General features: G+C 42.1%; 2 protein-coding genes across 2 annotated transcripts; one reads left to right on the top strand and one right to left on the bottom strand.

The window, feature by feature from the left end:
• Positions 1-1932: 1932 nt before the first annotated feature.
• On the bottom strand, positions 1933-15140 carry scarb2a (scavenger receptor class B, member 2a). The gene is made up of 13 exons (XM_067228082.1): positions 14723-15140; positions 11277-11434; positions 10817-10964; positions 10192-10386; positions 9612-9703; positions 9092-9211; positions 8629-8807; positions 7631-7749; positions 7350-7423; positions 7204-7255; positions 6920-7069; positions 6108-6155; positions 1933-5824 (listed from the first exon to the last, which is right to left on the bottom strand). Exons 1-13 carry the CDS (start codon positions 14843-14845, stop codon positions 5693-5695), a joined length of 1590 nt encoding a protein of 529 aa, XP_067084183.1. The 5' UTR covers positions 14846-15140; the 3' UTR covers positions 1933-5692.
• Positions 15141-21529: 6389 nt separating this feature from the next.
• Positions 21530-24244, top strand: zgc:158260 (uncharacterized protein LOC571389 homolog). Its single transcript, XM_067228482.1, has 8 exons — positions 21530-21543; positions 21867-22233; positions 22645-22823; positions 22987-23149; positions 23280-23483; positions 23714-23842; positions 23936-24013; positions 24097-24244. The coding sequence occupies exons 1-8, from the start codon at positions 21530-21532 to the stop codon at positions 24196-24198; spliced, it is 1236 nt and encodes a 411-aa protein (XP_067084583.1). The 3' UTR covers positions 24199-24244.
• The last annotated feature ends 35 nt before the right edge of the window (positions 24245-24279 follow it).

Genomic DNA, 24279 nt, shown 5'->3' on the forward strand with positions numbered 1-24279 from the left:
TAGGATATTCAGGATTCTTTAGAGAGTGAATACTTTGCGTCATTGCCAACCCGACAGTGGACGATGCAGTAGGATCTTGTTCTCAGATGAACTCTGTGTGGGAACATCGGCCTGTTTTTAAGCAAGAGCGTAGGGGTGAGTCATCTTCCACAAGTCAGACCTCACCTGCCTGCCTCTCTGAACCCTGTTCCTCTGGCCCGTACCAACTGCTTGATTATTTATCCGAATTTTGGGGTTTGTCAACCATAAGAACACCATTAGAGTTTTGAATAACCTTTGGTTTACAATAAATATTTTGACGATAACTTGTCTGTAATATTATTCAAGACATCAGAATGGAACATTTGTTGAATATTTATGTCAATAATATATATACAGTATATATATGTGTTTATATTTTAACTAAACATGCTAAGCATGTGTTTTTTGAGTAATGAATGACTCAATATGTAATGTAGAATTTATCTGAATTTGTATTACAGTTCGTGTAACGGGTTTTATTTTGCTTGAAATTTATGTTTTTCCCATGATAAAAAAAAAACATTAAGGGAGAGGTCTGCTTTATGTTTATTTATACCCAATGGCCGAGTTATTTCTGCCGCTTTGGACAGTGTGAAGCTGATGAGATGGCGACAACGCACATACCACATCAGCCACTAGATGGCGCACACATACCATTTTACTCACTACGCTGACATTCTGGGCTCTACATTTTGTACTACGATTGACAGGGTAGATTCTAGCAGAGGTGTGTTTTTCGGTGAGAGCTGCTCTATAGAAGAAAGAAACAGGAAGGAACAACCTTTTTGTGTAGGAAATTGGTTGACTTGCATAAATCAGTCTGGAGTCGGCAGCTGCCTAATACCATACTCAACCAAATCCATAGGCTATGCTATCATGTGTGATTAAAGACATTAAATACAACTTTATAAAGCCCTTTTGAAATGAAGGGTATTTGAATCCGGAGTTTCGTGCCTGCTATTTGAATGAGCAAGCTTAACCAAAGCAATGAAGTGCGTACGGGTATTAATTGAGATAAGCTTCCACCCACTCATGTCCATATGTGCCCAAACATGTTACCGGCTCCGTCGTGGTACGGCGGGACACAATGTGGTAGAATCCATCCTATCGACTTCTTTATTAACGATCAGAAAAGTATGAATAATGTCAGTATCATAGTACCAGTTTACGTAACTCACGATAAGACCGCATACCGTTCGAGCGAATGGAGGTGGTTCAACCGTAAACATATTTAATTGAGGTGCTTTTTGGGCCCATTGAAAAGCTTCCTAAGTGCATGTTTACCTATTATCTGATGTTAACTTGCCCTAGCACGCCTTCTCACCCTGTCTTCAGTTAAACCTCTCCCTGTCCCCATCTCTCACGTCTGTGACTAAATGAGACGGAGAACACCGAAGTTTCCCTTTAAAGCATGGTGGCTTACCTTTTGTTTATAGCAACCAGAGGAGGTCCATAGCTCTATTTAATTCGAGGGCTTCTAGGGACATTTTAACAAACCGCTGCATTAACGGTAAAACTAGGTTAGGGTAGTGTCGGTTTATATAGGTTGAACTATTCTTTCCACCCACAATTTTTCAAGCAAAAACACTTTAAGGCATGGTATTAAACAATATCACTTGAAGATCAGTCTACAAAAAAATGAGTAAGGGTTAAAATATCAATTTAGAAAATATCTATAAATATTACCAAATTGAGGATGAAATACGATCTGCCTAACATGTCCCAAAAGGTAGAGGTGAATAAATTATATTGTATGGTGAGATAAGTAGATAATGACTGTACCACATAACAAAACATGACTGTGGTGTTTGTTTGTACCATCTGCTGACAGTTTTAAATAGTTGGTCAAACTGTCACTATATACCAATGTTGTTTTATAGAACAGGGCAATGAAGTGTCAAAACAACTGAGAACTTTGCATGTTGCAACTTTTATTTTTTGCAAATACACTAAAAATGTTTACAAAAGCACTGTAAAAACATTTTGTGCAGTGTAAATTATCAAAACTAAAAAGGGATATTACTTTGAAATAATTTTGCATCTAACATGACATGAGGATTGTCATATTCAGCAACAAAAACAGATTCTATATCAAGGAAACTGAAGAAAGGTCTGTTAGTGATTCTGTAACTCACACGCCATGAAACTGAGGGGTTGAATGATTAAGTTGCTACACAGCAAATTAAGATGACGTAGTACTATCATCCCTGAAGGAGGGCTTCATTCATCTATGGATTTGATTGAGTGTACACTCCCCTGTGGCCTGCTTGCCAATGAGGACAACCTATTTGTATACAGACAGTCAGCCTTCCAATACATCAGTCCAGTTTAACAAAACAGTGCATTGGCACCACAAAAATAGGTCTATACATCTGTTTTCATCTTAATACTCAAATGTATCCAACACACAAACCACTCACAACCATACAGCTATTCTCTTAAGGGGCTTTGATACTGAAGTTTACAAGTGTGAGATAATCTTTACACTTGTATTTTGGTGAAGCAATAAAGAAGAAATCTTAGAAAAACTGAAATGTGCTCTATGACCCCAGTAGAATATGACAAAATATAAAGAGAAATGAAACTGGACCAAAACAAAAATACAGAAAATAAGATATCCTTGACAACGTTGATACATAAATAGTGTGGCCGATTACAAAACACTTCGTCCACAAACAAATCTTTTTACTTAACTTTGCATTGCTGTTTCAATACATGGTATAATACTGAGCGATTTTGCATGTTTACAGCCTCTTCTAAACCTTTCAAATCTCGCTTTGTGCGAAAACAACCAAAACCAAATTGGCTCTTTTTGAAGAAAAAAAACAAACAAAACTAATTTAGGATATATATATTTTTTGCCTGGTTGGGAATAGCACACACACCTCATAACCATTGGTGCAGACACCAGACTTGGATCCTGGCACTGTTTGAAGTAGGCCGCACTGGTGGCACAACCGTAATCTTGAAGCGTAAACACGGCACTGGGACCGGTCAATACGGGTTCTTTGGTCAAGCACGACAGAGCCAATGGGCTTGAATGATTGGACACAAAGGGTCAGAGGGAGAAGTAGGAACAGGCTCAGGTGTGCGCCTGTTTAGAGACACACACACACAACTTGCGGGTTAAGGTCTTGAAATTCAAGTCAATAAGGATGGTAAAGATATACTGTGATTATATGGAGCACGGCAGGTTTGCATTTGGCCATGACTGCCTGCATGTAGGATTCAAGCTCATAAAAGCCTATATCCATGAATAGAATTTGCATTTCCAAGAATTCATTTGTCAGACAGACATACATCAGCATGATCCTTAATGGCACAAATCTAACGTTTGCTTCGACAGCTCTCCTTCATTTGTTTACTAGGGTATTCAGCGAATACTCAACAAGTAGTGCTTCCAGTACTAACCCTATTATAACGCAAACAATATAACATGAAATCATCTTGCGTACAACTAGTCACCCAATAACATGAAATGACAAAAGACGAGTGGTAATAATTATGATACTTGGGGTTAATGTTGCTATCTATTGTTATCCGCTTATTCCAGTACTTGGCAGCAAGCTATGGGCATTGTATTCGGTGCTCAGGTATTTTTTCATATCCACAAAGATGCTTTACAGAAACCTAGCAACTCTTGGACTGAGAAAACAAGAGCACACATGGGTAGCCATACAAATACAAGTCCATACGTTATGGCAAATTATTAGCAGCAATCAAAATATAAAAAAATACCAAAACCACAATACTTTAAGTACTGAAAAGCAAGTAACAAAGGCAGTGTTGAAATACCCACCACAATGAAATGCATGTGAGGACCGTAGCATTTTGAATCAAATGCCCAGGACAAAAGACCGAAAACTAAAACAGGGCACAATTTCTCTTTTCAAAAAGGGGAGGGAGGAGGGAAAAGTGCAGGGATCACAATTTTCAAGTTGACAGTAGTATGGCCTTAATTCAGTTTATGGCGGCAACCGCCAAAGGTTTGACATGACAGACTGGTGACCAACGCAACAAAGAAACATGGGACATCACACAGAAGACGAACGGGGATTCAAGTGCCGTGTTCGTCTGAACGCCTTCGGCTCCTTGGCAAGCCAAACGACTGTTGGCCACGGCGGAGGGCGCCACGACTGGCATCTACACAATGTCTGCTGTCTTAATTACACAGCACCAACGGCTGCTTCAGACAGGAGACCTTCGTAATATGAAAAGGTCGGTAACTTTGTTGGAGGACTGGTTTCAAACAATCCAGTTGTGCTTTCTCTAAGTAGCAGTGCAGACTCACAAAGTAGTCCCACGAATGTTTCCAAGTTGAAGTTTCGACAGCAAACCTTTGACTTCTTGCTGGATTTGGTCAGAGGTAGCTGGATATTTCCCCTTTACAATATGTACAATGACAAAGATTTCCAGCTTTTTACATTATCAACACACAAACAAAAAAAGAAAGAGAAAAAAGCTTGTAAGGCAGAAAGTAGGTTCAAGTCTCCCTTGTAAGTTTTTTGGGTACGTAGGCTATCCCTTCCTCTGCTCAGAAAGATGAAAGCTTCTGGCACAACTACATCCGGCTATAGGTTCCACCCTGAACGATCCCAGCAGCTAGCTAGTAATGCTTAACTTGGAGGGCTACGTCTCAAACTAGTGTTATAGGAAATTTGTGGTTGGAGAAAAAAAAAAAAAAAAAAAAAAAGGAAAGGAAGTTTCAGTTGTCACAGCATACTGTGCCTGCATCAAGAAATGGTTGCCCGTAGTCCATCAAAACAGGCCACAGCAGTGTACGACAAGCATGCACACGCACACACACACACACGCACACACACAGCCACTAATTACATTTGATAAGATGAGTGAGGCATGTGCACTGATTCATCTTAGAAAAAGGCAAATATTCTATAAACTATTTGGCCCAGTCCATTTTTTGTTCTTGTTTTGTACAAAGGAAGTACACAGTTTTGTTACCAAAACCATTTCTACTCTGAGCCCCACACACACACACACACACACTGAAGAGAGTTGGGGGAGAGGGAGGAGGACTTCCATTTCCCTCAACCGAAACATCTGTTGTCTTCGTTTCAGAGACCCGATCTCACCAAACACGGATGGAATGAAGATCTCTAGAAAGACCCTCGGTCGGCACCTCAGGTGATCACTACCCTGCGCCTCAGGCCCTGTAGGACAGCTGAAGTCTGCTTGGGGGGGGGGGGTTTGATCGGTGAGCATGCACACAGCTGATGCTACGGAATTCCTCAGAGGAGCTGCTAAACACACACACACACACACACACACACAAAAAGGCGTGTCCTTGCAGAGCCCGCGTCCCCCGATGAAAGCCAGCGCTGGGGCTAGCTAGACCCGAAGCAGAGGCCTAGGAGATACTGTGTTGGCGGAGGGGGGGGGGGGGGGAGTTGTAGCAGTGTGTCAGGCAGAGAGGGCATGCTCGGCCGGCGAGAAGCTCGGACAATCAAGATGGCGGACCATTAGGAAGGAGCCACATCTTGATTGACATTTATTGGGGGCTGCGAAAACTCCCATAGAAAAAGACGGGGGGGGGGGGGGGGAGAAAAAATGATATCTAAGACTGAAAAAAAAGACATACATCCTTGCTTCCAGCACAGCATGGACTGTGCTGTACCCTGCCCTCTGCTCCCACCCCCTACCCCTGCGTCCATCAACACTTCTGGGCCTCCACTGGAGACATGGCTATGTAAGAGCCGTTCTTCATGGGCTGGCTGGCGTGGTTTTCTGACGGCTCCTCAGGCTTGTCGCTGACTTGAGTGTAGGCCGTTTCGTCTTTGGCCGTCTGGAAGGAAATCACCAAGAGGGAAATGTTCAGTTAATCAACCATTTGAAAGAAAATGTCCAGACATTGAGTATAATGATGTCTTACAACACTGGACTAATGAATATGAATTGTTTACAACAAGACCCACAACATTTACAAATATTAAACCCCCAAATGAACAAGAAAACAAATGTCACTGAGGTAGGAGTATAAAATAAAAGTCCCATTAAGATAAAATAATCAAATGGATAACAGGCAAGGATGAAAGCAAACAGCAAATAAAGTCAAAATTAAGACTTACAGTAAAAGAATGAAAAGCTTCATTAAAATCAATACGTTTTACTTCATTCTATAAAAGAAGGGAAAAAAGGGGGGGTTACAGAAATGTAAAATCATAGCATGTTGCATCATCTTTTTTTCTTCCGTCAAGCTAGGCTAAATGTATTCAACAACGTCTACTAACAACGCCCATTTGATCTGTCGCTAGTTTTCAAACCATGTAGTCTGGTGTAGGTCTACCCTGGGTTTGTCCAGTTTTTGACTTCAGACAGCTGCGCCTGTTCTAAGCTAAGAGTTCTCCTAAAGGGTTCGATTGACTAATCTAGACAAACACAGATAACCACGTAGAAAGTACACTGCCCTCCCTAGGATCACTAAAGCGCACTGCACTTTGGTACTGAATAGGGCTTTGCTCTGAGCATTGACAAGAGAACCATGTTAGCCAGTTTGATCTATGTAGGGACTGTGTGCCAGGACTAGCAAGAACCACATTTGATCCAGAAAAGTTTAGGACGTGCTGACAGTAAACGCTTCAGTGTCATGCTGTGTTAACATGCAGTAGTCAGGGTTCAACCAGTCAGCTTAATTACAGAACTCACCATCGGAATGTTTAAACCATGCAAGAACAAAGTCTAAACTAAGAAATGCAAAGAACTGTACTACAATAAAACACCCGGATGCATGTGTGTGTGTGTGTACACACACACACATGCAGATATGTAGATACATGTAGATAATCTCATTTATTATGAGATTATCTACTTCCTTAAAAATGACAACAGGGTCTCCTGACGGGTGCGTGCAGGGGCTCCCTCGGAGAGGGGAGCGGCTTACCTTTTGGCGGTTCCTGCAGACCAAGATGACGAGGACCACCAGCAGGATGGCCCCCATGCCCACGATGAGCAGGGGGAAGTTGGACACCAGCGTCACAATCAGCAGCAGAGTTCGCATCTGAGTCGCTGAGTCATCATCGATGGTCGCCGTCTGGGGTGGAGGAGGGGAGGGGGGTCACTGACTTTATAGATACCAGACACCTTCCACGGCCATTTCGAGGCATCACAAGTCTGCTAATGTTCAACTTCAATCATTTCTCTACGATTTGAAAAAGGCAGACTCACCTCGTTAACGAACATGATGGGGAAAATGGTCTGGTTGATGTGTTTGGTTGCGCTGTAGGTACAGAAAGTTGAAGAAACTAATTAGGATGAGAGGTGATGGCATTTATAACATTTATAAATATATTTTTTTTCACGGTCAAACTTACGGAAAGCCTTCAACTCTGTTCAAGATGATGTTGAGCTGGGCTCTCTTGCAGGCACGAATAGGGATACCAGTGGTCTTGAAAAGAGAAGGGGGAGGAAAAAAAAGGGATGAATTCTAAAAACAAAACGCTAATCGGAAAGTGTCCTAAAACATAATTTACAGCTTCTACACTGGCTTAGTTCATTCCTAGACAATAAAAAGGTTATGGTCCAAAATAAATAATAATAATAATTGAAAATCATGTAAACCTAATATTTAGTGGCCGTAGATTAGATTTCGTACCGGATTAAGGTCAAGGTAGGTCTCATGCTCTTCCTTGTTGGGGTTCAGACCTTCTACAGCATTGATGTACTTGGGGTCTGCTTGGTAGAAGTGAGGGAAGGACACAACGATAGGTGCTCCTACGGAGGAAAACCAGAACAAATACAAGCAGAAAACGTTAGATAAAACAAAGAATCCTACCCATCAGACAGTCCAAATCAAATACAAGTTATTTTCCAGTTAATAGACTATTCTTTATCAGACTTGGGGTTTTGGAAATGCTCAAATACACATGTTGGGATTCCATGAGTCTGTCCTGGTAGAGACAGGTTGTGTAAACAAGTGTCTAGGTCGCTTGTCTTTGTCAAAATGCACACGGTACGAAACACGGTCAAATAAACTGACATTGGCAAAAAAAGAGTTTGAATCAACCAACCCACAGGTTTGAGGTCAGCATGTTCATCATGGGGTCATCGGTATACTAAGGAGAATTCCTCAAAATTGGAATTGAGAAACCATCAAACTGCTAACAGCTCATGCAGTCCAGACAATAAAATGAGTGTCAACCTAACTTAAACTATTTACTTTCTATTGCACCACACTGAAAGAGGAAGTGTTTTGGCATGCACAGTCGAATGGAAGAACACCTCATGGATTCTCGTCACAAGACTTGACTGAAAGGTAACAGTAGGACATGGGTTTTATCGGTGAACTCTTCATGAGGGTAGAAGTCATGCATGATTGCCTTATCGGAGCACTCACGTTCAGTCATTGTGGGACAATAAACCCCTAGAATCAGTGCTGTCTACGGTTAATCATTACACATATATTGAGTAAAACCTCACTGTTCAAACACTCATGTCTGGTATATGGCTGGGCTGCAATCTTGGCTTGAACTGGACGGGATCAGGGCTTTGAGTGTGAAATAAAACAATGTTGATGTTAAAAGTGGGTGACTGGGCCAGGCATGACGGGGTCATAACCCAGGTGGAGCCAGGGGCGACGGACTGGGCCCTCACCTTCACGGCAAACGCTCACTTTCAGCACCCCGGTGTCAAGGCAGTCCCCGGCAGGCACGCAGAAGCCCTCGTTGGCGGGGTTGACCTTGGGGCTCTGCAGCACGTCCTCGGGGGGCGCGAAGCGGTACGCCTGGATGCCTTTCACCTCGACGTCCTCCACGTAGGCCAGGTGGATAGACCTGAAGAGAGAGAGAGAGGGGAGAGAGAGAGAGAGAGCTCAACACAGGGCTTCATTTCTCCGTCTTAGACCACTTTGGTAGCTCACTGCGTACATCATTTGGATACTTTTCCAAGGGCGTGGCCCCAAATGTGTTCGAACACGCCAATTCAAGAATCAAGTTGGCTCAAGTTATGAGCCAACGGTAATTTCTTTACCAAACCTGGATCCCGTGCTGCAGTCCCAGCCTTCTGCTTTGCCTGTCAACAAAGCTACGTGCGGGTATGGAGAGACGAGGCTGCCTACCTGCATAGGTCAGCAGCAAAGATGTAGAGCAGCTCGTTCCTGGACAGCAGTGGATGGAAGACACTGCCGTCTGTCCCGTTGATCATGTTGCTCTGGTTGGATGACCACCATGACATCTCTCTGTGGACAGCACACAGGAAACATGTGAATACAAGGCGTTTTGCTGTTAAGATTCATGTATGCGATACATCCATGTTGGCGTTTCCCACTCCAACAAGGCTAGGCAAATAATTATTTTGCAAATCTACTCGTTCCCGACAGGGAGCAAAGAGTTTTTCCTTGGACTTTGAATACTTGATTTGGCTAAATTCCAGAGTGGTTCCACGATGACTAAACGCAATGTGCTCAAGGACTCAAAATGAAACCGCTGACATGATTTTTTTTATACCCATCAATTACAACCACGTGAAGATCCAACCCCGAGTGGAAAAACAAGAAAGCAAAAGTCGTAGTGGCTAGGATGGGGGTAGTTTCGTCCTCTTGCAACCGACACGGCAGTGAGACATTTCACATGTCTTACCTCAGGCCGTTCCATGTGTCTATCCTCCCGTACTCCATGTAGTCCTTCTCCCCAGTTAGGAACACAAACTCTCCTTCGTGGGTTCCATTTTTCTACAAAGGCACAGAGAGAGAGAGACATAAATATGCAGATTCAGAGAAATGAGATCATATCAGTGGAAGGTCCAGTTAGAAACAGATCGAATGTCTAATTCAAAATTTTGCCAATTCAAAACCAGCTCATATCAGACAGAAACCTTTCAGGTCCAGCAAGGATTCTGTACAGAACTCATTTTGTCTTTGTAAGAGATCAGCTGTTGACTACAGCCTTGTCATTTAGAAAAAGTCCAAATAAAAAGGCCCTACGTAAGACTGTTCAACCACCACGTCTGCCCACTGCGTGTATGAAAGTAAGCACGAGTCCGAATTGCACACAACTCACAGAAAAAAGAAGAAGTAAAAAAAGCTTTGTCAGTATAAACGCCACTTCTCATTTTCCCCCCCAAAAGGGATGACCTCTCTCTTGGGACCTCAGGCTAACCGGTCCAGTCACATGCAAAGGGTTTCCCGTGAAGGGGCGCTCTGAATAAACAAGGACCCACCTTCCACATGAGGCCAAAGTGGTCGTCCACTTCAGGTTTCAAGGTGTGGAGACGGCTGAGCAGAGGGTCCTTGAACCCCCACAGCACCTCGTGGACGGTGCGCGTCATGAAGATGTCCGCGCCGATGCTTTTCATCCACATGGACACCAGGGTGCGGAGGAAGAAGGAGTAGGAATTGAGCTCACTCATGACAGCCTGACAGAGAAGGGAGAGATGTAATCGTAGAGTTAGGCCTCAGGTCCCATCACCCGCTTTCCTAGCCGAAAGATAATACTCCCATTATTATTTCAAAATGTGGATTTCTGAACAACTCTTTACAAAAGTGTCAATGGTTTCCATGCAGTCATCCAGCTGGCCTGAGTTTAGTCTTTCTAACTGGGAAAAAGTCCAGCCATTCCGATAAGCTACCAACAAATGTCATAATAAAACGTCAAGTATATCCTTTATACATGGAATGGCTGATCTGTTGGAACAATGGAGTGCAAACAAGACCGTGTAGCTTCACAAATAGTAAGGTTGACTCCGGATGCACTTGTGCAAACACTTTCCCACAACTCACACTCCCTCGGAGAAGATAATTAGTGCACGTACAAAACACACAACCACACACACACGCGTATCTCACCACAACTGGGATGTTTACTGTCCTCAGAATGTCCGTCTCTGGGTTTCCCTTAGACTTCTCAGGAACAAAAACAAAGCTCTTGGGGTTCAGGGCGTAAACCTTGGTCCCGTTTTCGAGGAAGGTCACATTCTCCCTGGGTCTGTATTCCCTGTGGTGGAACAGTCAGGGTAGTCATATAGATCTTCTTGTCTTCCGTTTCAGCATAGCAGAACAAATGAAACAATGGAACAGTAATGTACTTCTCTCATGACTAGAATTTACCTCCCCCAATCACTAGGGCTGAAATATCAAAATAAGCCTGAGACCATCATTTGTTAAGGATCTCATAGACATTTGGATGGGTACAGCTCAGTGACAAATCATTAGGCAGCAGATCGATAGAGGTTGCAGGTTTGAACCAGTACATCATTTGAGTAAAAGAGTCTTCCCATTAAAAACTTTAACTTTGGAAAACACATACCTGTACGTGTATGGTCCAATTTGAGTGACAGCTGCTTTACCACCAGCTAGGAAAACCTCTGGATTGGTGACATTGAAGAAGTAATACTCCATGTAAACCGGGGGTGGAGGGTTCTTCCACGACTCAAATACTTGGCTTTTCTCCGTCAAAGTCAATTCCTACAACAACCAAAAGTAGAAGGAAAGTCAGACTCGAACAGTGACCAACATTTACAGAGTTATCAGTTTCGTTGTCATCATACAGGACGACAGAAGAAGCCCAGGCTTGTCTTTTTTGGTCGGTTATGCCATAAAAACTTGGCTGGCCTCATTCTGGCTTTCAAAACCAATTTTGTTGCGGCTCTAGAAGCAACGTCCATCAACAATCCTTTTTCATTCATGCAAGGGGACGAGGACATGTCGCAATTAATGAACAAAGACCCTGTGTGAGGCATCACCCCGAGAACCCTAGAGCCTCAGGGTGCTGGAGGGGGATAAGGAACCTAGCAGGTGAATAAATACTGGTAAAAGCGGGAAGCCAGAGCGAGACTTGCGTGGTACAAGTAGACCTGGGAAATTGAGTCCTCTGCAATACTCTGATGTCCAATCAAACTAGAGCCCCGCCCATTAATGCAGTGCTATTTCAGAAATAATAATAATAATAATAATAATAATGTATTAACCTTGAAGGCTCTTATTTAAAGTGATGGGAGTTTGAGCCAGCAACATTTTGATCTGCAGTCAAGTGCTCTAACCACCGAGCTACACCCTCCCTACATCACTCAATATGGTCTGAAATCATCTGCGCATTAGTCATATGAACAGTAAAGTTATGTGCCGTGAATTTCTCAAACCACAGCTTTTGAGAGTGTTGCTAGAAATTATGGCCTACGTGTTCAGGGCCGAGTTTGGCAAATTCCACAACAAGGCAGTTATCACTACAACAATCAAACAGTTTCAGATAGTCAGTGATGTGGACAGTTTATGTAATTACAAGGATAGATGTCTGAACGGGATAGAAAGAAGCTTTTTAACCAGATAATTCAACTGTGATGGGAACAGGCCCACTGTTGTCCACTGTGAATCAGCATAAAACCGTGAATCAGCATAAATCCGTGAATTGTTTGCCATTGAAGCTGAAAAACAACTAACAGTTGGGGGTGACTTGTGGCAGCAACACTATTGGAATCGCAGAGAGACAAGTCTACAGAAAACATACTAGAAAGGGCATTTCCATCACCAAAGTGAGCTAGGGTTCCCTGTTTTTAACATATCGTGTGTGGTTCATTTTCCCTTCCCAAGTAAACCACTCACACTTCTAATCTATGTTACCAAATGTCTGAGGGCAGGTTTGCAAAATACAAATGAAGCATGTTAGTTTAAGGTGTGGCTCTACAGAGATGCAAAACCTTTTCCTGTATTTGAGGAGCTAAACGCATAATCCAGTAGTACATGACTAGCCAACCTATCCTGAAAGGACAGGATGATGCATCGGTTCACTTCCTGAAAGATGCTGTGTGAAACTAAAGGTCCCACGTAAGTGACTAACGGTTTTGAAGGAGAAGAGGTTAGCTTTCCAGTCATTGGCTTAAAAAGATTTTGACCATCACCTTGATGCACTTGCTTTAATTGTGAAACTGGGTAACTGCAATAGGATCAAACCCACCAACACTCATCCGCCACAAAGCATCATGAAATATAAACTACCAAATGCTCCTGTGTTGTACAATCCCATGTGCATACGCATTACTTTTAATGGTGGACTCCTTACTCAGCAAGATTGTCAAGATTGATAAACCCCTAAAACGTCTCGTTTACCAACCTTGGAAAAGGAAGGTCCCTTCAAAGGCCTCCACAGACGTCATATCAACAACATTTTATCTTCTAAATGTTTTCTAATCCTTGATCTCCCTCTGGGCAAAATCAGTGAGGGACATCTAATCTAAATATCACCATTTTGTTTCCCGGTGGTTGAGTCACATAAAAGCATGTGGTAAGGTTTCAGCTTTAATGAGAGTTGAAGACAGTCCCACACAGGTGGGTGTGGCTGAAGAACAACTTACTACACACTCACCATGAGAAGAAAAACTGACATTGACAATTTACTACTGTTACATTTAAGTTTTTGAATCAGACTATCAAACTTGAGTGAAATTACTGTACACCATTGAGATGTGTGAAAAACAGTTTGTCCTTACAGTCAGTGCAGTTTTTTTACAATTGTGTGAGGGCCTTAAGAGAAAGTCATGTCTGCTCTAACGGTATAAGGAATCGCTCACATTCTTCACATGATCCTCACCTCTCTACACTCCTCCCTTTCACACCCAGTTACTGAACCGGTTGAAAACCGTTTACTATTACTGGTTGACATTTTGCTGCTTTAAGTAAACTGATATTTAAAAAAGTGCACAACTAACAGTGAGCGGCTGACTAGAGACAAGTGCTAGTTGATATTTGTTATGTTTGTGTTTTGTAGGGTAACGTTGCAAGAGGTCAATTTCCTATTCCGTCTGTCAGCGTAATCTAACTGCCACTTAAACCAGACTGAATAAACTCTAGTATGCTTGTTGACAACCCATACAGATACCATCCAGAACTGTGAGAGGAGCATCGTGTGTTCCCTTTAACCCCTGTTCGAGAGGGCACAGCACTTTTAAAATACACGAATTTGAAGTTGTCCAAGTCTGAAACGTGTGCTTTATATATAGCGCATACCACAACCTGGTGAGGAGCAATGACAAGTATTTCCATGGGAGAGGGACTCCCCCAGTCTGTCAACCTCCCTTCCCCCACATTGCATAGGCACAACACCCCCGACCATTCATGGAGACTGAGATTACAAACCTAGCCCTTGAATCAAGGGCTAGGTTTACCATCAAGGCTTGATGGTAAACCCAATTAACCACAAGATTACCTGACCGAAAACGCTATAAAACAGTTGATGTAAATTAACCAAGACACTTACAAGCCTGTTTTTATTCTCAAATACTTTTTCAATTACAAAGTGTTTTAATTAAACCGCGGGGGTCATATTTTCTAATTTTCTACTATTGAAGCAGGCTAAATAAGTGATGTAGCCTATCCTACCGGCAGGTAGCCTACTACGCGCTTCGAGAGGATCTGCAGACAAAATCACTCTTAAGGTTTAATTTCTCAGAATACTTGTCTGAGCTCAATCAATGTTGCGGATTAATTAAATACAGGTTGGATCAAATGTATCTTTTAATAATTAATTCAGTTTAAATGAAAAGAGAGGGGCGACCTTGGAACCATGCGCGTATACCGATCCACGGCTACATGATTAGTACTGCAGATGCGGATTGAGAGAATTTTATGCTGTAACAATGTAAAGCTGGGTAGCTAGCTAATACCATGAGATGATGACTTCAACTGATCACACAAGCACATTGCATTAGAAAATATAAAGGGATTGTCGTATGACAACGAAATATTGAAGTTCCAACTCACCTTTTTTAACCGAGAGTGAATCATTGTTTGGAAGACTTGTGCCACGACCAAGGCGATACCCACAATCAGTAGATGAGCGCACACAATCCCAGTAGCGTAAATGGCACAGGATCTTCGGGTCATGATGCCGGTATGTCGAAAACTACTTCAATGAATGTGAAATTACTTATCAAGTAGCCCAGACTCGTACTCTTGTTTTAATCGCTTCCCTCTGGCTAGCGAGCTTCTCACTTTGCCTCCACAAAAGTCACATCAAGCGAATTTGATTGCGTTCGGTGGTAGAATTAGTCTAACCTCTTTTCGTTAATCTTCGTGACGAAAACCGTATATTTTCTTCAATACTGGCATGTATCTTCGCTTCTGCCCAGTTGGTGCCAAACTGGCTAACGAAAAGCGACTGCCCTGTTCTGAGGCAACGGAAGAAATAGCAGCTTTCAATGCAGAGGAAAGGCAGAAGACCTCTCCCTCCTCAGCAGATTTAAATGAACTCGGTCATGCGAAAAGCGTCGTTTTGTCTGGGCAGTGGGTGTGTTTTAAAATGTAGCGTGCTTTCCTCGAAGTTTAGGTCACCCTTTTTAAAGCACCACATTTGGCCTTGCTAAAAGTAGCACATTCAAAACAAAGTAGCCTACTATGTATACATTTATTATTGCGCAAGTGTTGAGCTCATCGACTGGTCTTTTTTATATGCTTACTTAGCATAGAATCAAACATTTGAAAGTAAACTACATTCGGAGTATTCCACTCTGATCGACTCACTGTGATGCAGTAAAAGCTGTCTGTTTTATTTGAAATGGTAGCGTTTGAAGTAGAGTCGGGTAAAAACGCGCTGTCTAGGCTAAATGATGAATGGCACTGCATGCTCATTCACATTAACACCTATAATGTTCATATGGTGTTTTTTTATTCGAACAATGACGAATATGCAGCAGTTTCCTCGACTTATTCAACCCAGTAGCTTTGAAGGGACTTCGACCGTTACTTCTTTTAAATTCCGCTATCTCGCCTCATCACGCCTCCTTAAATATCCACAGCATGAAACATGAATAATGTGTTGTTCAAGGAACCAACGATAGTTGACGTGAACCTTTTGTTCACTGAGCAGTAAACCTCATTGGATACGAGAATCCCGGACCACCATCTCAAGACCACCCCCACAGCACTGTGATTGGACGAACGTTGTTGGGTGCGATGCAAAATTTGATCGACTGATTTCGGGGCGGGGCTCATATAAAGGCAGAACGTCAGCGTGATTCTCTTGCTGAGAATGAGATGTTCACCGAAGTCTGACTGGAAGTCTGTCTGGACTCGATCTAGCAGCTGTCTTCAAGAAAAATAAGTGCATGGATCTCTTAATAATTAATAGCCTATCATTCACAAATCCCTCCTCCCTTTAGCCTTTACACATGTCATAATAAATAATTCGCTTCAAATGTAATCAAATATTGTAAAAAAAACTAGTAAACTAAAACTAGTATGGACCAAAATACACTATAAACGGCATTTTGCACAATGGTGCAACCAGTAAATCAACGTTAACAGTAGCCTGTTTATTCTTTTGATGGGCCAATGTTCAACCATGTATTCAGGTTTATAAAACATTTCAAATGTGAGCTTTTAAAGGGTAGAAAGTATTGGTTATGTATCAGAGAAATTATTCATAAAGTGGCATCTGCAAATTGTGCACAGGCTGATGTTTCTTACACAGGAGCATAACAATAATTCATTATTAACAAAAAGGAATCCAACCATAAACCTTTTGTATGGTAGCAAATTCCAAGGGCAAGCTCAATGGCCATGAAGGGTGTCTTTCTCTAGCAATCTTTTAGACTCTCTGGCCTCAACAGGTGTTAAGGTGAAACAAGACTCACAAAGGGTGCATTTCAACTTCATTGTCGGCCCGCCATCTCGCCATCCTTATTTACAGACAACACCTGCTGCTTGACTCAAGGATGTGTATTTACCTAGAATGTCAATATGAATAGATTATCTTTCCGCTAACTCATGTCAGGCACAGAGCAACGATAAGTGTGGACTCCTACGAGACAAATTAGTATCAGAACAAATTGTATCCAGTGATGGTATTGAACGACTCCTTACACTGTAGGCCACATAAATTGCTGTCTTCCTGGATTCGGTTTCAGATATCATCCACAAATATCCAGCCATACATTTTTGTCGTAGCATTTAATCTATCACTAACATAAGCTTAAGTGCTGCGTTCGAGAAAGGGATGCTTTACCATCGTTGCCATCTGTTTCTCATTGATTATTTATTTTACATAGTGTGGTAGTTGGCCGGTAGGTTTCATCCTGTTCATAATGCTATTGGGGTGGCTAGGAAGAGAACAGAGATCTGTTGGGTCCACTCTCACAGCAAACCTTTCCTGAGGCAACCTTTTGTGGAAATTGACAAAAACAAAAGTATTGCACTGTGGGAGTTGGTATACATCACAGCATTTGATGTTGAAAGGAACTGACTGGGTTGGACTCCAACATTAATGTAATTGCGTGGTACTTCATTGTACCAAGCTCTGTAACAATCCCAGAGGGACAGGGGATGTCAGAGGGGGGTGGCATCTGTTCAAACAAGAGAAGTGAAAAATGCTACAGAAAATCATCAGGGGGGAGGATAACAGTTAAGTAATGCAGCAACATTGTTTCGGCCAAAAAGAATGGAAAAGAGGGGGGGGGGGGGGGTGGGGAGGAGGGGAGGGAGAAAGGGGGTGTCCACCTTTGTATTAGTCTCTTTTTATGTTTGGCCAGTGGAGCAAGGATTAATTTTTTTGCACTGAATAACTGAAGACACTAACTTTGAAGGCCCACACAATGCTATGTGGTTACATTAGAAGCTAAACCTTTGAAGCAAGTGGCATGTCCTCACTGCACTCTGAAAGAAAGCCATTCATACTTACTGGAACAAGAAGACTTTTATCTAGAGGGTAAATAATTTTGAATAAGTTCTTCGAACCCGTCTGTGTATCTGTTGTCACCACAGATCATTCATTGTGCTCTCACACATCTCAGTCTGAACCAAGGAACAGTACCCATAACCCTTGGTGTGCACTTTGGAGCCCAACAATCAGGCGTTTCTTCGACACATTGTTTAGTCATGAGTTGCAACATGCATTTAATCTCATTCATTCTGTTAACGCATCACTTTTACACCCCCCATCCTAGTGCTGAAAGGATTCAACCAAGGTAGGTTACCATCTATATTGTATTCTGTGTTTAAAGTGAACTGTGTACTTTCATGGTCATGCTCATCATTGATTTCGGTTGGTCAATCACTTGGATGAAATCCCACATCCTGATGTTCAGCTCCACAGTGGCGGACATAGAGTTTTACATGTAGGCACAGCACCCTTTGATTGGAATGTGTCAGGAATGCCATCTGAGCTTATAGGGTGTTGTACAACACAGAGATCAGCCTCTTCTTGGCAGATTCCCTCGCTGAAGACAGCAAACCTGACTGAGTGTTTAATGAGCAGGGGCCACTGCCTGGGGGAATTGGAACCTCCCACCTGGGACATACTGCTGTGCTAATTAAACACACTTGTGCACTGCAATGAAATGTGCCACTACTGAAATTGAATCCCAGTCTCAGGCCAAGAACTTGACTGTCATTCTTGTGCAAATCGAGCAGTTGATCCAGCTATTGGCAGATAAAGTCCCACAATGTGTTGAATAGGCAGGGCAGCTCTTTCCCCCCTGTGTTGTCCTTTCTCATGTCCACACTAGGCCCCCCTGTATTGACAATACAGGGCAGAGGTGGACTGTTACCCACATTTAATCACAGTTGACTAGACTAGTTTGAATGCAATTTTACAATTATGTGACCTTAAACTATAACATAACATTAACCCAACATTAACACTGACAATGGTTCAACTGGTTGTGGTTTGATAAATGTTTTCTCATCTAAATGCCCAAAATCTACAGAAATCCAGTTAACCTGGGTGGCTCCCTGTGGTCATGCAAATACATAAAGGGTTTAACATTCAGATGTGCGATCAGTTTGAAGCCTTTAACTTTCCATACCTCTTATAGTGCTCCCATTGACTAATTGTGCTGTGTCACAAGACTAGCTGGAGCCCATAACTCTGTTGTTCTGCATCCCAGCCTCATGAAAGTCAGATCATTATTATTGTCAAACTATGTCAATATCAGCTCCACTTCACACTGTTTCTGAAAGTTTCAAGACTCAGAGGTTGTTCAATTTGTCCCACATGCCAGACTGACCAGGAACCATCTTGTGCCTTGTTGTGCTTGGTGTTGGGTTGTCTAGTGCTTTGACCCTTGTAGCTGACTGTGAGAAATGTCTTGGGACTGCTGCAGCTGGACAGAAGAAGTTTGTGACCCCTGCCTTAGCCAGACCTTGACAGGACATTTTAACTTCTGTCAGGTGTGGTTTCCAACTTAAGGGTGGCTTAGAAGTGACCCTCGTATCAGGTGATTCCTGAGATTTAGGTCACCAATGTGAGGGGTCATGAGTGTGTTTTTTTAAATACGGATGAAACATTTTCCAATTTCACATTTTCCCAATTTCACATTTTCCCAGCACAATTACATTACATAAAATCCACTCCCTCATAAATCCCAGTTATTTTATCTAAATGGTTGCGTATTGCGACTGTCAATAGATTTTTGCCCTTTGGCAAATCTAAATATTTGGATATGAAAAGGATCATAGAATAATCCAGCACACTCCCAAAGTACACATGGATGACGTCCACACTTCAAGACTCTTGATTGAGACTTGAATGTATTGACTGTGTGGTAAAGGTGGGGATACTTTTATTTGGAAACAAATGACAAAAAAATTGGAAACAATTTGAATCTTTGATAGTTGACAGTTATGGAGTCTAGCTAGTCTTGTCAAAGATCAATCTTTGATTCAAATTGTAGAAATTATATACTTGTGTATGTGGAAATGTTTTATTTATTTATTATTGCTTTATCATATGTTGTAGTTCTTTGTTTTGGTCGATTTTAAGTTTTGTTGGTTCTAGTTTTCCCAAATGTTTTCAATTTTTTTCAATTGGAAAACCAAAGCAGCAGGACAACATTAATTTTGCTCTTAAACCTGTCAATGACAGCACAAATACAATTGGGGGAAACTGGCGTGACACACAGGAAATATTATTGTTGACAGAGAAATCAAAGGATTTGCCTGCACTTTTGTGTCCAAGGAGTTTACTGCCATATTCTAACAACCTTTTACAACCAAAAGGATGTTGAGATATTATCTAAAGAAGACACAAAAGGAAGTGAATATATGGGGTGACAAGGAGGGACCCGTGGTATGTGTTGAATACAATAATATAGTATATTTTCTATCATTCCATTTGTGGCATAATACCTGGACCTTTCATGAATTGCAACCTTTTGCAGAGTGAATTGTGAATATTATGGCTTTTTAACTTTACACTTAGTTGTGGGAACCAGACTTGTGACCAGTGGAATTTGTTTGGTCAGTGCATTGCTTGCAAAATACTAAATTACATGTTTACATGGAAACGCAACTGTAAACTGTGCAGTGCAATTCTTGTACCTTTCAACAGTTACTTATATTACCTAACATTTCTTTTCTTTACTCCAAGTTCTCTCTTACACCATGATTATCTCCAAGGAGAGTTGGGAATGGACTAACGCACATATAAATTCAGTACAGTGGTACCACTCCCATGGTACTTCATGGCTCTGGTTCCATGAATCACTTCCCTTGAAAAGGTCTGGCACTCCTCATAGATCTCCCCTTCCACAACCATCTCTGTATATCAACCTGCAGCCTTTCAAAGACTGTCTCTGACCCTGACAAACACCCTGTACCAGCATAGTTCAGCCCCAGGGAACATTAACTCCCACATGAGGCGCTGTTTGCAGAAACTGTTAATATTATTACATTTGTGTTGATGTGAGGAGTCAGTTTGAGATAAGGGAACTACAGTTGGAATGTGTTGGTAAGTCGAAAGATCCTTCTGGAATTCCAATGTCATACTCTCACACTCTCGTCATTTAGCACTTTTATCCAAGGTGACAAAAAATAGTTAATATAGAACGTTCAGCAGAGGATCAAGTATCAGAAGGATCTAATACTATCAGTGGGCAGAATCGATGAACAATTTGTAGGCTACTAAAAAAGTTTAACAGCATGACAAATTTAGATATTTGTCAACTTATATATTAATAAAGATGAGAACATGCCCCCAGTTCCAACAGTGCTCTATGTGAAAATTTAACCCAAGACCATCTTGCGGTCAGACAGCAGTGCAAAACATCTTGCCACAAATTTGACACATGCCTTGTGAAGCAGTCAACTTGAACTGAGACGTATTGACTAATTGATAAGCCTGGACCAGAAACATGGCTTGATTACGGCGGACATATAAACTAATAAAAAAATATAGTTATTCTATGTCATCTTTTGGGTATTTTGAGTGATCTCAGTTAGATCTAATGATAATATGTTTTGACAAGAGAGATGCAAAATGTAAAAAATATTTTAAAAATCCGAAAATGAGGCGAAAACAATAACGAATAGGCTGTGAGGTCAGGTTGCATCAAAAGACCCTACTTTTCAAAACAAATATTTAGTCATATCCGAGGGAATACAGAAACGGGTTTGGGGTGGCACATATTGTGATGACAGACTGCCCTCTAGAGGTCCAGTACTACTTGTATCAAAGAGTTGTAGAAGTTCTATGCTTGTATGCACCTTCCGGTTGATGAATTTGCTTTGTTGATTTTGTTACCATGGTTTCTAACAACTTAAATGATAAATGGCCACCAAACTAGCCGGCTACCTATGCATTTAGAAAGGTACACAGTCGTCGCAAGCTAGCTTACTACTTTATTGATTGGTAAAATACTTCTGCTTTTACGAATGACTCAACATTACAAGGAAAAATTAATGCTCAGAAAAAGTTTCACATTGGAACCGCCGGAAATTACAAAACCACCTACATTTCCTTGGTGAGCAACTTTCTCTGCACAGCAAGCACTGCAGTGAGGGCGAGCTCAAGCGAGCGAAGCAAGAGCTCGCATACACGCACACACACATTTAATAATGATGTCACACAATGATCACAGACCGCAGTATTACCTATGCATTTGTAATTTATCAGCACTATCCCACTCCACAGGTACAAGGAGAGGCTGCTGACCAAGTGTCTGATAGATGCAAAGAACAAGCGTCATCTCTCTGGTGCTTTAGATAGCCGCCGTTGGCGTTTTCTGGACGCAGATCTTAATGACTTCAGAGATGGCTATCCAACTCACACGAGCAAACACATCCTCACCCAGGGCAAGAGAGCCACCCGTCCAAAATCAAATCCCACTTTTCCCTTAGCTGAAGAACACATGAAGCGTTTCTCCAAAGAGCAGGGTTGTTTCTCTAAGCAGACAGTACGCCAGCAGGCCCGCACACAACACGTAACAGCAGTGGAACAGAAACTTATACAGCATCCTCTGGCTCTGTACCCACACTTAGAGCAAGGCATGCCGCCTGAGGTGAGTGACAATTTGCAACAACAAAAAAAGACTTAAGGCCCTTGTACACTGAGTGCGAAATTTTCGTGTGCGTTTTTTTCGCAATCGTCAGCCTCAAAATTCGGTGGCTCTGAATTGCCAAAAAAAAATATCAAAATGCTGGCTAAGGATGCGAAAACCCCATAAAATTGAACTCGATTCGAACTTTTTTTTGACGGACGAGTTTCGGAGGCAGTGTGTAAGCGCGATTGACATGTCGGACACGAATTTCGGACTCAGCGTGGAAGGGCCTTAACGACCAATTGTCTGCCTGCCATGTCATGATTTCCAAAACACTTGCTTGTAAGCTTAAACTACAGCACTATATTTAGATCAGCATTTTTTCTTATTACAATAAGCTATTATCATGCTTTTTTTTCTTCCATCCAATAGTTGTTTGATCAGGTGATATCTGTCCTGGACCCAGATATGTGTGTAAATAGACCCTCGACCGTGACACCACCTGAAAATGGGCATTTGAAGGAGGAGGTGGACGACAGAACAGAGTTGTGTGAAACCCAAATGCAGGAGCCAGGAAAGGAAGTCAAGGAAGGGCCACTTGTCAATGAAACGCAAGTAGAACTTCTGACAAGTTGGTTGAGGATTCATAACATAACCACAGTCCTTGATTGGTACCGTAAAGAGTGAGACAAAAAGTGTGGATAAGGTGACCAATTATATCTGGCCAGTTAATGTGTGAAAGTCCGTGGTCAACCCTTTAATATTTTACCATAGGTCTGGCAGTTCTGGTCCAAAGAACCCTTACAGAGTTCTACTAGCAGGGGAGTCTGTTGATAAGGAAGACCAGAGTGTCAGTGTTAAAGGACTGCCCTCCCCTTCCCAAGACAAAGATATCAAGACAGTCACCAAGCTGTTCTGTGACTGGGTGGTCTCGCTGGTATGCACGGCTAACATGAGTTCTTGAACTTGATTTTTTTTTGGGGGGGGGGGGGGGAAATGGGGGTCAATCATCTCAAACCCACATTCTAGTCAAACTAATGCGGTGATCGGTGTGATTTACTTATCAGGGTGGGGAAAGCGACAACTTGACCGAGTCCACTCTCCAGGGTCTTTTTGTCAGCAGTTTGTCAGTAGACAAGAAGCCATCGCCGACCTTTCCCATTAATGTGGTTGAGCCCAAAAATTACCCTGAGGAGCTACGCGACTCTGAGGAGCTACGTAACGACCATGCCTACGATGCCCGTCTAAAGGACTCGGTACCCCAACACAAGGTATGCACAGAGGGATACCACCACCCCAGTCTAATTTAACGAGCTGGACCTCAAATCAGCTGTTTGGGATTGTACTCAGGCCAAAAACAAAGACAACACATAATAGTAGATAATGTGTTCATATAGCTGACCTGTGACCTCTTGATCTGAAGTCAAATGCTCTAAGCACTGAGCTGAACCCTTCCTCATATAAAAATGAATAATAACAAATATTGAATTTATACATTAAGAGACCACTTGGAACTAAAAGGCCCATATATGGAGCCTGGTATCTCAATCCAAAAACATGGAGGAAAAGAGATGTCAATAAACCAGAGGATTTATCGGATTATGAGTTTTCGGAGATGCAAAGTGAAAGAGTGAGTCTAATAGCTGAGATAACATTCATCACTCAACCATAACCTTTTATATTTGAGGAACTATTGGATGTTACTGTGTTATTTCTTGTTTAGGATGAGGCGCTGAAACAGATGCATGGGACTCAAGCCTTCAGGCAGTTTATTATCACCAAAGGCCTTCGAGTACCACGGGTGAGACAGTATCATATCGTACAATAGTTCTTAAAAACAAAAATTTATTAGAACTACATCACACGTCTGTTTGTCTTTGGCAGTTTCTGAGTGCACTCTTCGCTGAAGAGGAAGGAGTAAATGCGGTCGGTTCTGCTTCAACGAGGAAAAGTGCTTCAACAAGGAAGGGAAAAGTAGGGCTTTAGAAAGTTTTGCCTGTAATCAGATATGTGTAGTCCAAAAGATAGTTAAAGAGTGATTTGCCTGCAATAAACCAGTCAATCGCA

The sequence above is a fragment of the Osmerus mordax genome, chromosome 24 (assembly GCF_038355195.1).
Source record: "Osmerus mordax isolate fOsmMor3 chromosome 24, fOsmMor3.pri, whole genome shotgun sequence".
NCBI classification, from domain to species: Eukaryota; Metazoa; Chordata; class Actinopteri; order Osmeriformes; family Osmeridae; genus Osmerus; species Osmerus mordax.

Coding starts and splice junctions, on each gene's coding strand:
- scarb2a (XM_067228082.1), bottom strand. CDS start 14,845: ATGACCCGAAGATCCTGTGCCATTTACGCTACTGGGATTGTGTGCGCT. Junction 9,704..10,191: donor ACTTTGGCCTCATGTGGAAG/GTGGGTCCTTGT, acceptor GTGCCTTTGTAG/AAAAATGGAACCCACGAAGG. Junction 5,825..6,107: donor AAGCTTTTCATTCTTTTACT/GTAAGTCTTAAT, acceptor ATTTCCTTCCAG/ACGGCCAAAGACGAAACGGC.
- zgc:158260 (XM_067228482.1), top strand. Junction 23,843..23,935: donor CGGAGATGCAAAGTGAAAGA/GTGAGTCTAATA, acceptor TTTCTTGTTTAG/GATGAGGCGCTGAAACAGAT. Junction 24,014..24,096: donor AAGGCCTTCGAGTACCACGG/GTGAGACAGTAT, acceptor TGTCTTTGGCAG/TTTCTGAGTGCACTCTTCGC.